We start from the raw sequence: 13,916 nt of genomic DNA on the forward strand, positions 1-13,916 counted from the left end.
GATATGTTTAGAGACATGCTTTTATTCAAAAATGTTCTTACAATCACATTAAGTTGCATTTGTCAGGTTACATGATAGCAAAAAAGTAAGGAATTAAAAAAATAAAGGCCTTAACTTGCAAAGATTAATAGAGGACAGAACACGCCTCCTCTACAGCTACTACTCTGCTTTAGTGGGGTTTTGTGCAGGTTTCTCTTCAAGCTTTCTTCTTTTGAGAGTAGGAGACATCAGCATCCTGTAATAATGAGAACACAACACCTTTTAAGCAATGTTTTCCTCCATTTTCTATTTCATTTAGATTTGGAAATCCTTCACACAAGATGGAGTTAAAAAAAAAATCTCATTCTACGTGTATTTGTATTGTCAGCATCTGATCACATCTTGTTGTGCAGGAGGACAGCTTTAAGTGTGCACATGAAACTTTTGCTGCTTGATTTTAGAGTGCTTAACCTTTTGCATAATATAGGTTTTTCTACCTAAAATGAGGCTTTTGTCTCAGACACAGCTCTAAGTATGTGACATAAGCAATACTTGCAAGGAAGTGAGAGATTCTCAGCCTGTCTGAATTCCAAATCTATTGCTCAAGTCACTTTAAATATTATAGTAGTGACAGAGCATAGTGCAGGCCAGGTCTATAGCAGCTGCTCAGTATCCAGCTCTGACCCTACGTTTGTGCACTGCAGACTAGATATATTTGAGGGGAAATGTTTTGTCATAAGCTTACTCACGTCACTGTTCTGCTTGAACAGCACTAACCCATGGGGCTGTATATGCTTGTGTAGTGTCCAAATGTGGTACCAAGCAGGGAAGATGAACAGCAGACCCAGAATGCAGCCTACATTGACAGCTAAAGTCTCTCTACTAAGAGATGAAAGGATATACAGAAACACCCTGTTAGGTATGGCTTACCACTCCACTCTTGAAGTTTTGTATTCGTATTTTGCCCATCTTGTTCATAAGCCACCATGCCCAGGTGGGTGCATATTGCCAAAGGTAGCAGACTGCTAGATATGGGTGATCACTGATCCAGGCTTCTTTCAGATCATTTACCATGCTGACCAATGTAAGCCGAACGCAGCGATCAGTTGGCATTTTGTGGGACTGATCACCGGTGTTACCTAGTGACTGGGAAAAAAAGAGGAATGACGAAATGCTACACAACTTTTGCCTGGAGAAAAATGTACTTCATTCCCCCATCTTTGGATTTCCTGTGTACCCATCAGAGCATTTAGAGCATACATAATTCAAAACAAAATGTCTGCCTCAATGCCGTTCTCCCTTCTTCCCTCATTTATGCTGCATCCTTAAGGGGGAGTTATACTTTGTTTTTAAATGGATCATAGCTCATTGCATATGTATCCCTAATAATAAAATACAGGTCTCTTGTGGCTTCTGGCAAAGTAGGCTGGCCAGAGGACTGGTCTCTCTTTATTTTATATGAACAGTGTAGGACTTGGGGTAAATGAAGCCTATATAATACACCTGAGCCCAAAGCCCCACCAAGCAACTAGATGTGAGTGCTAAGGAGAAGTCATTTTCCTCCAAAGGCTACAGCAGCTCTACGCATGCTACTGGGTAGGCTGCTAAGGAAAACATTCCCTGATTGATTGGTTGTGGAAAGAGGCAGGACCAGACTTTTTATCCCCAGGAGCCTGAGAAATTTTTTATTTTTAAAGAATCAAACGAAGATGCTGATCTCCAGTGTTTTGCTCTAGCGGGGTTTTAATAGAACAGATAACTTTAGACACAATGTTTTATTTTTTGTGAAAGTACAGTTACACAAGCACCTACCAGAACCTGGCTCAAATGTACAGGAGAGGTGGCCTGTTCCCCACATGGCAGGGAATTATCCTAGGTATTATGTTTGCTGGGTAGTTTGTAGACACTCTCCCTCCTCCCCCCCCCCCCCGAAAAAAAATTTTTCCCAATTTTCAATTACTAGGGGTTTTTCGCAGGATAGTTTATCTGAAACCGTTTTGGAACTTGAGAGATTTTCCTTGGCTTTCCAAGAATGCATGCTTTGAAGTTGACGACAGTAGGAGCTTTGCCAATGATTGCACCATCGAGTCAACAGAATAGTGAACTTTGTGAGTTGAGCAGACAGAAGTTGCCTAGATGGCAGCTAATGTATTCTGCATTTCAAAGTTCTGTGGGACGAATCCAGACCCTTTCCTTGCAGCTGCAAAATGGCTTCTATGCAGCAAAACAGGGTGATTCTGTGAGTAAAAGCTGACTGTACAGGGAGTTTGCAACTACTGGTTGGCTGCATAGTGGCAGGTTCCAGGTTGCCCGGAATGGGAGGGTGTACATCAAATCAATCACCTACAAAGGGATTAACACACCTGTGCACGTAGGAAAGGGAAGGTACACCATTTGCAAAGGTGAGTAAGGGTGTGATTCTATATGAAGTTAGGGACAAAGGCCCAGATTTTTAAAAGTATTTAGACATGGTGGTGCTCAGTGTTGCAATGACTAACTGATTTATGTGCCTAAATCACTTCTGAAGAATGAGATTTTTAGACTCCTAAATCAGTTAGGCATTGCAACACTGAGCACCACAATGCCTAAATACCTTTAAAAATCTGGGCCTATATAATGTTCCTTTATTACACTGTAGGGTATTCATCTCCTTACTGCTGGAAGCTTAGTGTTTGCTAACACGGAGGAGCTCAGTTCTACACTGGAAAATATTATGAAAGTTTTACTGTGCTTGTAACAGAATTAGCTTCTACTGTAGCAGAGTTTCAGCAGGGAAATATCTGCTCCTTACCTTTGAGAGGTCTTCAGTAAAGACATTGTGTATAATTTTGGATTGGACAGGTCCTGGACAGATGGTGGTAATGATTATCTCCGGGTATTCACCAAGTTCAGGCCGAAGAGAATTAAAGAAACCCTAGAAAAAAGGAAGTTATGTTGTTATTGCCCCATGATTCAGTTTCCCTAGTCACAGAATGAGGATAATATTTATGTAGTTCACTGTGGTAGTGTGAGGTTTAACTTATTTAATGAGTATTAAACTCTAACTCTGCTGTAGAAGTTCCAGGTATTGTACTAAATGCGATCACCACCATCAGTCTTCAGTCTTTCATGTTGAGTGACCACTTTGAATGCTTACTCCTAGTTCAGTCTACAGCTAAAGGGCCTGGATAGTAAGAGATTGTCTGCAGTCACTGCTGCCTCTTTCCATCAGCTCTCAGAAGGACAAGGATCTCTATACCAGAATCTTTCCCCACTCTTGCAGTTCTCAGGTCTGCACAACGCCCACCAACAAAGTATTATGGGGCCTGAATTTTAGAGGTACTGAGCATCTCTAGCACCAAGTGACATTAATGGCACTGCATAGTGCTCAACCCCTCAGAGAATCAAGGCCCCTCGTGTTTTGTCAAAGGGAGTTGTGCAGGAATAAGAACGGCAGGAGCATGGAAAGGAGTAGACCATTGCAAGCAAATGCCTATCGCTTCTCCCAACTCTTCATGCAGAGAGTAAAACATGATAGAAATTATTCTTTAAGTAAGGGACAAGGATTGTGTGTCACATGAAGGAGGGTGTGAAAGGTTGGACCCCCCCCATCTGGGATGCCACTTGATGTGCTGGTGTCTCACTGGTTCTGCCCATTCAACCAGCCTGGGTTTTCTCACCCTGTCCTAGCTGTGCCAGGCCCTCAAGCCTTCTCCAGCACACATTGGTAGGGACACCCAGCTGCAAATAGACACAGACACAGAGATCAGCTGTGTGTGGGAGGAATCAGCTTGAGGATTCACCCAACACTCACATGCACATCCCCTTGTGGGAGTAAACCCAAAATAATATGGTCTTGCACTGTCCAGAAAAATCTGCACAGTGCAAGCTCATAAAAATCACCCTGCCCCTCACTGTGGAAAGAGATATGCACAGCTTCTTCCCTCCCAGATATGAATTGCATAAACTGGGTTATGTTATGAAGAAGAAATAAGTTGATTAACTACAAAAGGTAAATTTTAAGTGATTATAAGGGATAGCAAACAGAACAAAGCAGATTACTCAGCAAATAAAAACAAAACACACAAACTAAGCTTAATATATTTTGTAAGCAGTTTCTTGAGTGTAATTTCTCACCCTAAATGTTGTTTTAGGCAATGTGATACAGGGAGCAGTGGTAGAGTGGAAATATATAAGCCCTGGGCTAATTAAGGCATGGTTCCCTGTAGACTAGGGAGGGTTGCTACAGGTTAATTGGTTCAGGCAGTCAGGGGAAGAGGACTGGAACTTGGAGGTATGTTGTGAGAGCTGAAAGACCAGAGAACTGAAGTAAGGGAGACAGGGCAGGGAGACTCCCTCCCCCAGCGTCTAAGGACCGAGGGTAACCCTACCCAAGGGCGAAGATGATGATAAAGCCACAGGGGTTGAGAGGGGCTGGGACTCAGAGCGAGGAGCAAACCCAGACCTCTCCCCTGCTTCCCTCCTCTACCACCTTCCCAGGCAGAGGCAAAAGGTGGCATCTTAGCCCCATCCCCCAAGAAAAGCACAGGACCCACCCTATGAACATCAGCCATCTTGTCACAGCAAGTTGCAGAGTTTCCGGAGCTTAGAGTTTCAGTTATTTCTCTTTACAGACTGGACTCCATCTCAACCTGGACTCAACCCTACCTTTCCCTTCAGGTGTTCTTAGCAGTCTTCCCTCCTGGGCAGGCAATGGAGGAGAGTCTGGATTGTCTTGCTTCCCAGCCTTAAATAGAATTTACATAAGGTGGGAAGCCTTTGTTTCCAGTGGAAAAGTACCAGCAGTGTCCAAGGTAGCGTGACATTAGCACATGACCTTGCAGATTCAGGGCAACTATGAGACAATATTTATTTGCAAGGTCCACAGGAAGGAATTCCTAGAAGATAGGTAGGTAGGTAGGGGTGTGTGTGTGTGGGGGGGGGGGGGTGTCCTACATCTTTGAACACTCATTGTCTTTTCCTAATGGCTCATTACTTACTTTCTGGTGGGCGTTTCCCAAGCACATAGACAATATTCCTAACTTTAGATACAGATATGATACATGCATACAAATGAGATAAATACATTCAGTAAATCATAACCTTTTCACTGATACCTCACATGACCCATCTTGCATAAGACATAGAATATGGCACAACTAAGATCATATTTCTATGAAGAATATGGGGTATAACATCTGCACTGGGCTCTGACTTGAACACACTGCAGAAAAAGGCAAGAGTGAAACTGAGCTTTATTTACAAACACGAGAGGTATGTCTACATTGTAATCAAGTGTGATGGCAGCATGTGTAGCAAGATCTAGCTGGTTACTCATGCTAGCTTTGAACAACAGTAGTGAAACTGCAGCAGCATGGGTGCTAGCCATTCAAAGCACCTACCCTGGCTCCTGAGTGGATAGGACTAGCCTGTGCTGCCAAAACTTCACTGTTACCTGAGCTAGCTTTGAACTAAACTAGCTTGGGAAGGTCTATGCTTGCTCCAATCACACCTCCCACGTGCAGTGTAGACACACCCCATTTATCTTTAAGGGGTAAGAGTGCAGTCTTTCCTAGGCTCTGTAGCTATTAACATTTGTCTAGTAGCTGCTTTGGGAAACATGTGATTCAAAGACATGTTTTGCATGGAGTTCATGGTTGAACATTAGTTGATTTATGGCCTGGTAACCAGAATCAGGAATAAACCCTCCTGGGAGAAGTATCCTGCAGTTCCAGTGTAGGGAGTAAACAGGCCAAAATAACATCCCACAACATACTGCATGTTTATTATTAGATTACTGCATTGAGAGACTCCTAGCTTAGAAATCATAACAAAGAGAGAAGTAGAAAGAGCTGGTTACTTAACTGCATCAAGAAGCTTCTTAACTAAAGTGAAAATGTAGGTGTGTCCAATAAGAGAGATGCTGTACACAGAGTATTACATTGTGTTACTTGAGACAGTCACCTATTTTTTCTTCCACATCAGTTAGGTTCTCCCCCTTAACGCTGTTCGAAATGCTGTTCTACTACGAAGAGCAACAATGTAAAAAAGGCAAATTCTTACTCAGAACCGCCACTTAAGTATTCCAAGTCATATTTATGTAATTAAACATTTTGTCCCCTTTTTTTCTGTTAGCTCTGCAGAGCCAACAGCTTCAGGAAGTTAGCTGGAGTCTATTCTGGCTCATAACAGAATTTTTAACTACAGTCTTTGTCAACAGTGTGCCTAATGCCTACACTGCATAAAAAAAAACCCTGGCACGGAATCTCAGACTCACTGCTGTGGTTATTTTCTTTGTTTGTTTGGATGGGGCGGGTTCAGTGTCTGAGAGCACAGATCAGTGATTTTATAATATTATTGCTATTAAGAGACAAGCACTGTCAAAAAGATAGATATTAGGATAGGCTTCAAAGAAAGCCCAACATTTGAAAGTACTGAAATACAGTTAGGCCACCCAGCAACCTTAACTCTGGCCGTGGTGACACCCTCGCTGGAGTGCATTTGGGGAGGGGCCAGTGTTAGAACAGAAAGTGTTATCCATCCATCCGCACTTTCAACTCCATGACCACAAACATTAACATGTTCTGCTCCTAATTGCACTGCTATTGTGCAAGAACTAGCAGCCTTTATGTCTAGTAAAGACACCTATTTTAGACATTTCTGATTAGGCAGCAAGCTAAGACATCATAGATCATTCTTCAGTGTAACTCCATGTGGCACCAATACTACAAATTCCTAATTAGGATGAATACTGAAGGCTGCCATTGCCCCATTGAGCCACCATGTGCTACCAATTATCAAATTAGGAATTTGTATGAAGAGCATACTGAAGTCCATCATTCTGCATGCTTCATTAAGACTCCCTGTGTCACCAATTAAGAATCAACAAATAAACAATTACATGTAGACAAACTTCCTAGACCCAAATCATGGAATTAAAACCACTTCAAAAACCTAAGAAGAAAGGTGATTGGAGGCTTGTTTTGCTATACATTAAGGCTGTTGGAGTGGTTTAATTGTTCATTTCCATACTTTCAAATGTTAGATTAAGATAAGATTAACTTTCAGTGTCCTGGGGCTCTCTCTTTTTTTTTTTTAAATAAATAGCCCACCCTTAATACCACTTAGCAAAGTGCTCTACATCTAGGGATTTACAGAGCCTTGTGTGTGCACATGGTAATGTACAATGGGTGAATTGTGTTTAGACAAAAAAAGCATTCAGAATTGAGTTTACAGTCAGAAACAAGACTACAGAAGTGACCCTGGGGGAGGGTGTTCACGTTTACATGCCTTTTCTCTCAAGGACTTCCAGATCAGTTCTCAGTGTAGAAGTCAAAAGCTGACTTTTTAAGGGAGAGCTCAAACCGCCACCTATGATTTCAGCAGTCAGAGTTTTCAGTAACAGCTGACAACAGTCTTGTGCCTCCTCAACAGAATTGGGCTCATTCTTTCATATCTTATTGCCTGGCTTATTATGCCAGCCCTTTGCTTTACAAAATGTTGTTTCAGTAAACTAAGCAAATATCTGCTGTGTGCACCTTCAAGGCAGGTGTTGAGTAAGAAGGTGCCATTTTACAAAGTCACTGACTGTAACAGTCACTGCAGTTTAAGCTGACAACAAATCACACTTTAGCAAAATAAAAATATATGGAGATATACCTATCTCATAGAGCTGGAAGGAACCCTGAAAGGTCAAGTCCAGCCCCCTGCTTTCACTAGCAGGACCAAGTACTGATTTTGCCCCAGATTCCCAAGTGCAGGGCCGGCTTTAGGAAGTGTGGGGCCCGATTCGAACAGTTTTGACGGGGCCCCCACAGGGATGACTAAAAAAACAAAAAAAAAAACCTGTAAAAAAAAAAACCACGTGGGGCTTGTACTCACCGGGCGGCGCTCCTAGTCTTTGGTGGCGGTACCTTCACTCGCTCCGGGTCTTTGGCGGCACTGAAGGACCTGCCACCAAAGTGCCGCCAAAGACCTGGAGCGCCGCCGGGTGAGTAAAAATTAAAAAGGCGCCTCTAGCCAGGGAAGGGATTCTCTGCCACTTGCCCCCCACTCTGGGCGGCCCTGCCACTGGGTGCGGGGCCCTCTTAGGCGCGGGGCCCGATTCGGGGGAATTGGTGGAATTGGCCTAAAGCCGGCCCTGCCCAAGTGGCCCCCTCAAGGATTGAACTCACAACCCTGAGTTTAGCAGGCCAATGCTCAAATCACTGAGCTATCCCTCCCTAACAGTCCACTGAATAATCTTGAAGGCAGATCATATCTCACCCCATAAAGTTATACACATTCATATGCAACCCTTACAGCCATTTTGTTTCCTGCTCTATTGCTCTGAGAGCCTTCTGCACTGGTGAAGATAAACATACACATCCCCAATTTGTTGCAAGAAATGGTGAGAATAAAGAGCAGGATGCTGAAAGATACCAGGCACTTCACAAGGGGCCATGAGCCACTGATTCTTTGAAAGTCATGAAAGTGCTCAAAATTCAAAGGACTAGGCCCAGAATTCCCTCAGTTATTCCAGCCCATGAACATGAATTTCAATTCCCTTCTTCACAAGGAGTTCCCATTACCACTCCTGGCTTTCTCCTTCAGAGATGCGTATTTCAGCTAGTAAGGCTGTAGGTTTCATATGGGATTATTTCTATTTCAAAATATAAATAAGGAAACCCCCATACCAAAATGAACACAGTTTATAGTAGACCCTCAGAATAACAAACACCTTGGGAATGGAGGTTGTTCATAACTCTTATACTTACACCAAGCCTTACAAGGAAACAGGGCTGTAATAAAGTATGTCCTACAGCAACTGTTCCTGGTTTTTTGATGATTTCACTGTGCCCCTTGACATACAGCATTGCCAAATCCTATGATTTTATTGAGTCTGGTAGTTTTTGGAGTCTTCCTTGAAGCCCCAGCTGCTAGAGTCAAGTGATTATTAGACACTCAGCTTTCAGTGAAGGAGAAATAAATAGTTCTCTGAAACCATAAGGGCCAGGAAAGCTTGAAAGGGGGCACCCTAAAGGCTCCAAAGCCAGAAGGCAAAGAATTAAATTAAAAAAAAAAAAAAACCCTCCTCCCCCCAAGTTCTTGTGATGTTTAGACCACTTATGATTTTGTGCATAGGTGCTGACTTTTGTTTTTGCCAGTGAGTGCTTCTGAAAGGGGAGGGGAGAGAAGAGAGAGAGGGGGCACTCTGCCAGTGTTGGGGGGAAGGCTATTTTCAGCATATTTTAAATACTTCTTTCATATTCTAGTTATTGAATGCGTCTACCGTTGGTATCTTTACTATTTTAATAATTAAGTTATGAACTACATAATTATATAATGAATTACAGTATATTAAAATCATTGCAATCACCTACAAGCTGTCTTCACTAATGTCACAGTTTAAAGACATTATGTCTCACTGTAGCTTTCTGGATGAAACGGTTAGCAATCTTATTTACATCTAGTTCCCTGGTATGGTCTTCATGCATGTTAAGGAGAGCTACATTTAGTTGCATCTGTCCCATTGATGACTGGAGATCATTTTTAAGTCTTTTGAACCTGGAGAATGAGTGTTCTGCAGTTCAGGATGATACAGGCACAGTGAGAAGGATTCTTATACATTTGAAGTACTCTGCTTCCAGACTACTGCAAATGACTCCACAATCTCTTTCTTGAAGGATAACAGCCAATTTAGGCCCCACCATTTTGTATGTATAGTTGGGATTATATTTTGCCATGTGCATTACTTTGTATTTCATCTGTCATTTTGTTGCCAAGTCACCCAGTTTTGTGAGATCACTTTGTAACTCTGCAGTATGCTTTGTACTTTACAAAATTACTCAAGATAGTTATCACCTGCAAATTTAGCCACGTCACTGTTTACCCCTTTTTGCAGATCATTTATAAATACAGTAAACTCCTCACTTAACGTTGTAGTTACGTTCCTGAAAAATGCAACTTTAAGTGAAACAATGTTAAACAAATCCAGTTGTCCCATAAGATTTAATGTAAATGCGGGGGGTTAGGTTCCAAGGAAATTGGGGGGGGGGGGGAGCAGACAAAAAGCATTATACTGCATAGTACTGTACTGTGGTTGGGAAGTGCCCCTGGCTTACCCCACACAGGCACAGCCTGCTGCAGGCAAGGACGCTAGGAAGCACCTTTGCGGCAGCGGCAGCTTCCCCGGAGAACAGGCTCGGATTTTGCCAGGAATGCTCCAGGCCCACCTCTTCCCACCCCCACTCCACCTCCTTTCCGGAGCACACCACATCCCTCCCCCCCACCCCGCCCCCAAAGTCCTAAGTGTCGCCAAACAGCTGTTGGGGGGGGGGAGCGCTGGGAGGGAGGGGGAGGAGGCGGAGAAGCGGAACTTGTGCAATGCTCCCTTGTAAAGTCGCTGCTCTCCCACAGAATCTTACAAGCAGGCAGCCAAACGACGTTATAAGGGAGCATTGCACAACTTTAAACGAGCATGTTCCCTAATTGAGCAGGGACATAACATTGAAACAACGTTAAGTGGGACAACCTTAAAAGAGGAGTTACTGTATGTTGAACAGCACTGGTCCCAGTCCAAGCTCTTGGGGGACACCACTATTTACTTCTCTTCATCCTGAGAACAGACCATTTATTCCCAACCTTTGTTTCTTACCTTTTAACAAGAGCGCCTGGCAATGCTTTCAGGATCATCTTAGGATTCTTAATTTAATGACAAGCCTTTTGTTATCTTCATCACCCTGCCTCTGTTTACAAATCTCCCTATCCCAAGAGCAGAAGTTGTTAGCAGCATGGAACTCATCACATTCCACACTCAAGCTCTGGCTCATGGGTGCTGAGCGCCCATTCCCCCCCCCCCCCCCCATTGAGTGCTTGAGCCCCAGAGCACCCACAGAGTTAGCACCTATGATTTTGGGGGGCCTAACTCGTGGTCTTTGGATCCAAATCCCACCCTACTATTTTGCCTAACAAGCCTGGGAAGTCAGCCAGGCAAAAAATGGTGATCTTATTTCAGTTGTAAATCTGTTAGCCCTACCTGAGGCCCCTGCAGTCCCCCACTGTGAGTTGTTTGCTATCCGAAAACGAAAAGATGGATGGATAGGAGACACTTTTTCCTGTCACCAATTGTGCCCAGGTTTGGGAGGGGAGTGTCATCCATAGCCAGACCCTTCTGTTAATTCTGAGGAGCTTTAAAATATTTGGGCAGGGAACCCACAATAAGCCTACACTTCTTCAGCCAAGTCTCTCTCCTTGCCGGATGTTGGTTAGAATAAAAGCTTCTGCAAGGACTAGCTGCTATAACAATAGTGCTTCCTAGAGACAGAAGGTGACTGTGTTCCAAGACTGCTAGTTTAGCAAGCCAGATGGAATTTAGCTTACCTGGAGGGCATGCTTGCTGGCACAATATCCCGTGGCAAGGGGGGCTCCCATGATGCCCATTACACTGCTCATAGTTACAATCTTCCCTTTCTCCCTTTGGACCATGTGATTCAGGACATGTTTAGTTAAGGAGACTGTACCCAGGTAATTAAGTTCCATTATGGCAGCATAGACTTCCACCTTCGTATCCACAAACAGGGAGCGCTGGGAACGTCCACCATTGTTCACCAAAACGTCAATCTTCAGAAAACAAACAAATTAATACACGTCTTAACCACCAACATTTTTTTTTTTTTTGAGGAAGCACAAGTTTTGCCCAGCTTTTCCTCTACCTCAAATCTTCTAGCTTTTGTAGCATTGGGCCACTATTAGCTGCTGCAGGAGATGTTTTAGTCACTCTAGCGGTAGAAACCCACAACAATTAAGTCTAAATTGAGGGTTGGCTAATTTTGGTGCTGGGTTAGCAAAAAGCTGACAAAAATAGCTCAATGTAGCTATGCTGAGCAGTAGCCAAGGTCTGTTAGAGCAGTGGTCTCCAAACTTTTTTGATTGTGCACCCCTAGCAGTAAAAAAAATTTTGAGCACGCACCCCCTGCCGCGCTGGCTCTACCATTTTTGCCAAAGCAAAAAAAAAAAAGATGGTCCACATGGGCTGACTCTTAGGTCTGCCCAGAGCTCCACTGGAGGAGACAGCAATGAGAGAGACACAATTACAAAAACAGGACTGTAAAAGCATAAAGTGTATCTAAAACTTCCCACTTTATTACACTGCCTGGATTTCAGATTATGTTTGAAGTTAAAAGGGACAACAGCAGAGCCAGGCATTTGGAGCAAAACACCTACGCACAGGAAAATATTTGATTCTCCCCCCCCACCTTGATATGAACCATCAGCTTTTGAGTTATGTACATTTCTGTTGTGCATGGTAGCTAACACAACCAGATATTACTAACACTGCAACACAAAGCTCTCTGAATTTGCTTTCTTCTGTTCAACTTTCAGACCAACACCCACAGTTATGGTTATTCCATTTTCAGTATGGGTCTAGAAATTAGGTTCTACAACCACAGATCAGGATCAAATTAGATTCTTAGATCCTTACTCAAGTTATTTGCTCATTGTTGCACTCGTGCAGAACCCTACTGACGTCAATGGCATGCCCACAAGCAAACAATTATAGGATCAAGGACTTGATATCCACACAAACATGCGCGCGCACACACACACAAAATGGGTAACCAACTTCGCTGAATTACTGGAAATTCCAACAAAACCAAAGAATAAAGGTGGGGGATGGGGGTGGGAAGGCCTCAGCCCAAAATTCAACTCACTCTGCCAAAATGCTGAAGAACGGTTTTAGTTGCAGCTTCATGGGAGCTTCTATCAGTCAAATCAAGGGGCAAAACAAGGATATCTTTACTGCTCAAGTTGGAGATCTCTAAAGTAAAAGAAAGCGTTTAAAAGGAGCATTCCAGACAAAACACCAATAAGGCACATTTAATTCCTGATATTTTAAAATAAGTAAATCCAACAGCCTCACCACCAACACAGCTTCCAAAAAGGAAATTCCATTAAGTGGGAAGGGAACAGATTTTGTTTTCGCAAACACTGAATCAGCTAATGGAATGCTGTCATAACAGTTCCAACACAAAGTACTATCTTATTAAATGAAATGGGTTTGTGTATCTTGAACAACACCAACACACTCCAGTCTACAAGGAATTTACACATACCTTATAACCACTGCAATATGGTTTTTTAAATTAAGATTTTAACAAAGGCCTTCAGAAGCACAGAGTATCATGATCCTTCACATTTTGCCTGTAGGTTAAACTGTTCAGCTGTGTGCATTCCTGAGAGCATGCGGGGTATTGTCCTCTCCAAGAGGAGGGTGCAGATATCAGGATGTCCCCCCACTCGGTACCCCCTCTCCACAAAGCAGAGGAGAGGGACAGAAAGGAGGGAGCTGGCTAGAAGCTGTTGCTTCCTGTCTGATCGGGTTAAAATAGGGTTACCATACATCCGTTTTTTCGGCACTCAAACCCCCGTCCGGGGGGAATTGCCAAAAAGCCGAACATGTCCGGGAAAATGCCAGCCGGGCACTTCCCCTCCTGCGGCTGCTCTGCTCCTCCCCTGACTCTTCGGCTCTGTTTAAGAGCTGAGCACTATGGGCTTCGGGCAGCCCCTGTGCCTCCGGACCCTGCGCCGCCGGAGCCCGGGAAGGGAAGTGCCCGGCTGGGGGCGCAGGGTCCGGAGGCATAGGGGCTGCCCGAAGCCCAAGCGCTACCGGCTTCACAGTTTGCCGGGCAGCCCCCAGACCCTGCGCCCCCGGCTGGGCACTTCCCCTCCCGGGCTCCAGCTGCGCTGGGGAAGCGCCGGCCAGGGGCGCAGGGTCTGGGGGCTGCCCGGCAAACCGTGAAGCCAGTAGCGCTTGGGCTTCGGGCAGCCCCTATGCCTCCGGACCCTGCGCCCCCAGCCGGGCACTTCCCTTCCCGGGCTCCGGCGGCGCAGGGTCCGGAGGCACAGGGGCTGCCCGAAGCCCATAGTGCTCAGCTCTTAAACAGAGCCGAAGAGTCAGGGGAGGAGCAGAGCAGCCG

The 13,916-nt window shown here is 44.3% G+C and overlaps 1 protein-coding gene across 1 annotated transcript in view; it reads right to left on the bottom strand.

Moving 5' to 3' along the window:
* Positions 1 to 108: 108 nt before the first annotated feature.
* The window catches only part of DHRS7 (dehydrogenase/reductase 7), a 32,285-nt gene continuing 18,477 nt past the window's right edge, over positions 109 to 13,916 (bottom strand). The window contains exons 3-7 of the mRNA XM_034767252.1: positions 12,651 to 12,757; positions 11,320 to 11,559; positions 2,771 to 2,893; positions 910 to 1,125; positions 109 to 235 (exon numbers count right to left, since the gene is read on the bottom strand). Coding sequence (XP_034623143.1) covers positions 197 to 235; positions 910 to 1,125; positions 2,771 to 2,893; positions 11,320 to 11,559; positions 12,651 to 12,757 — 725 coding nt within the window. The 3' untranslated portion in view covers positions 109 to 196. The remainder of the gene's footprint in view (positions 236 to 909; positions 1,126 to 2,770; positions 2,894 to 11,319; positions 11,560 to 12,650; positions 12,758 to 13,916) is intronic.

The sequence above is a fragment of the Trachemys scripta genome, chromosome 4 (assembly GCF_013100865.1).
Source record: "Trachemys scripta elegans isolate TJP31775 chromosome 4, CAS_Tse_1.0, whole genome shotgun sequence".
In the NCBI taxonomy this organism is placed as follows: Eukaryota; Metazoa; Chordata; order Testudines; family Emydidae; genus Trachemys; species Trachemys scripta.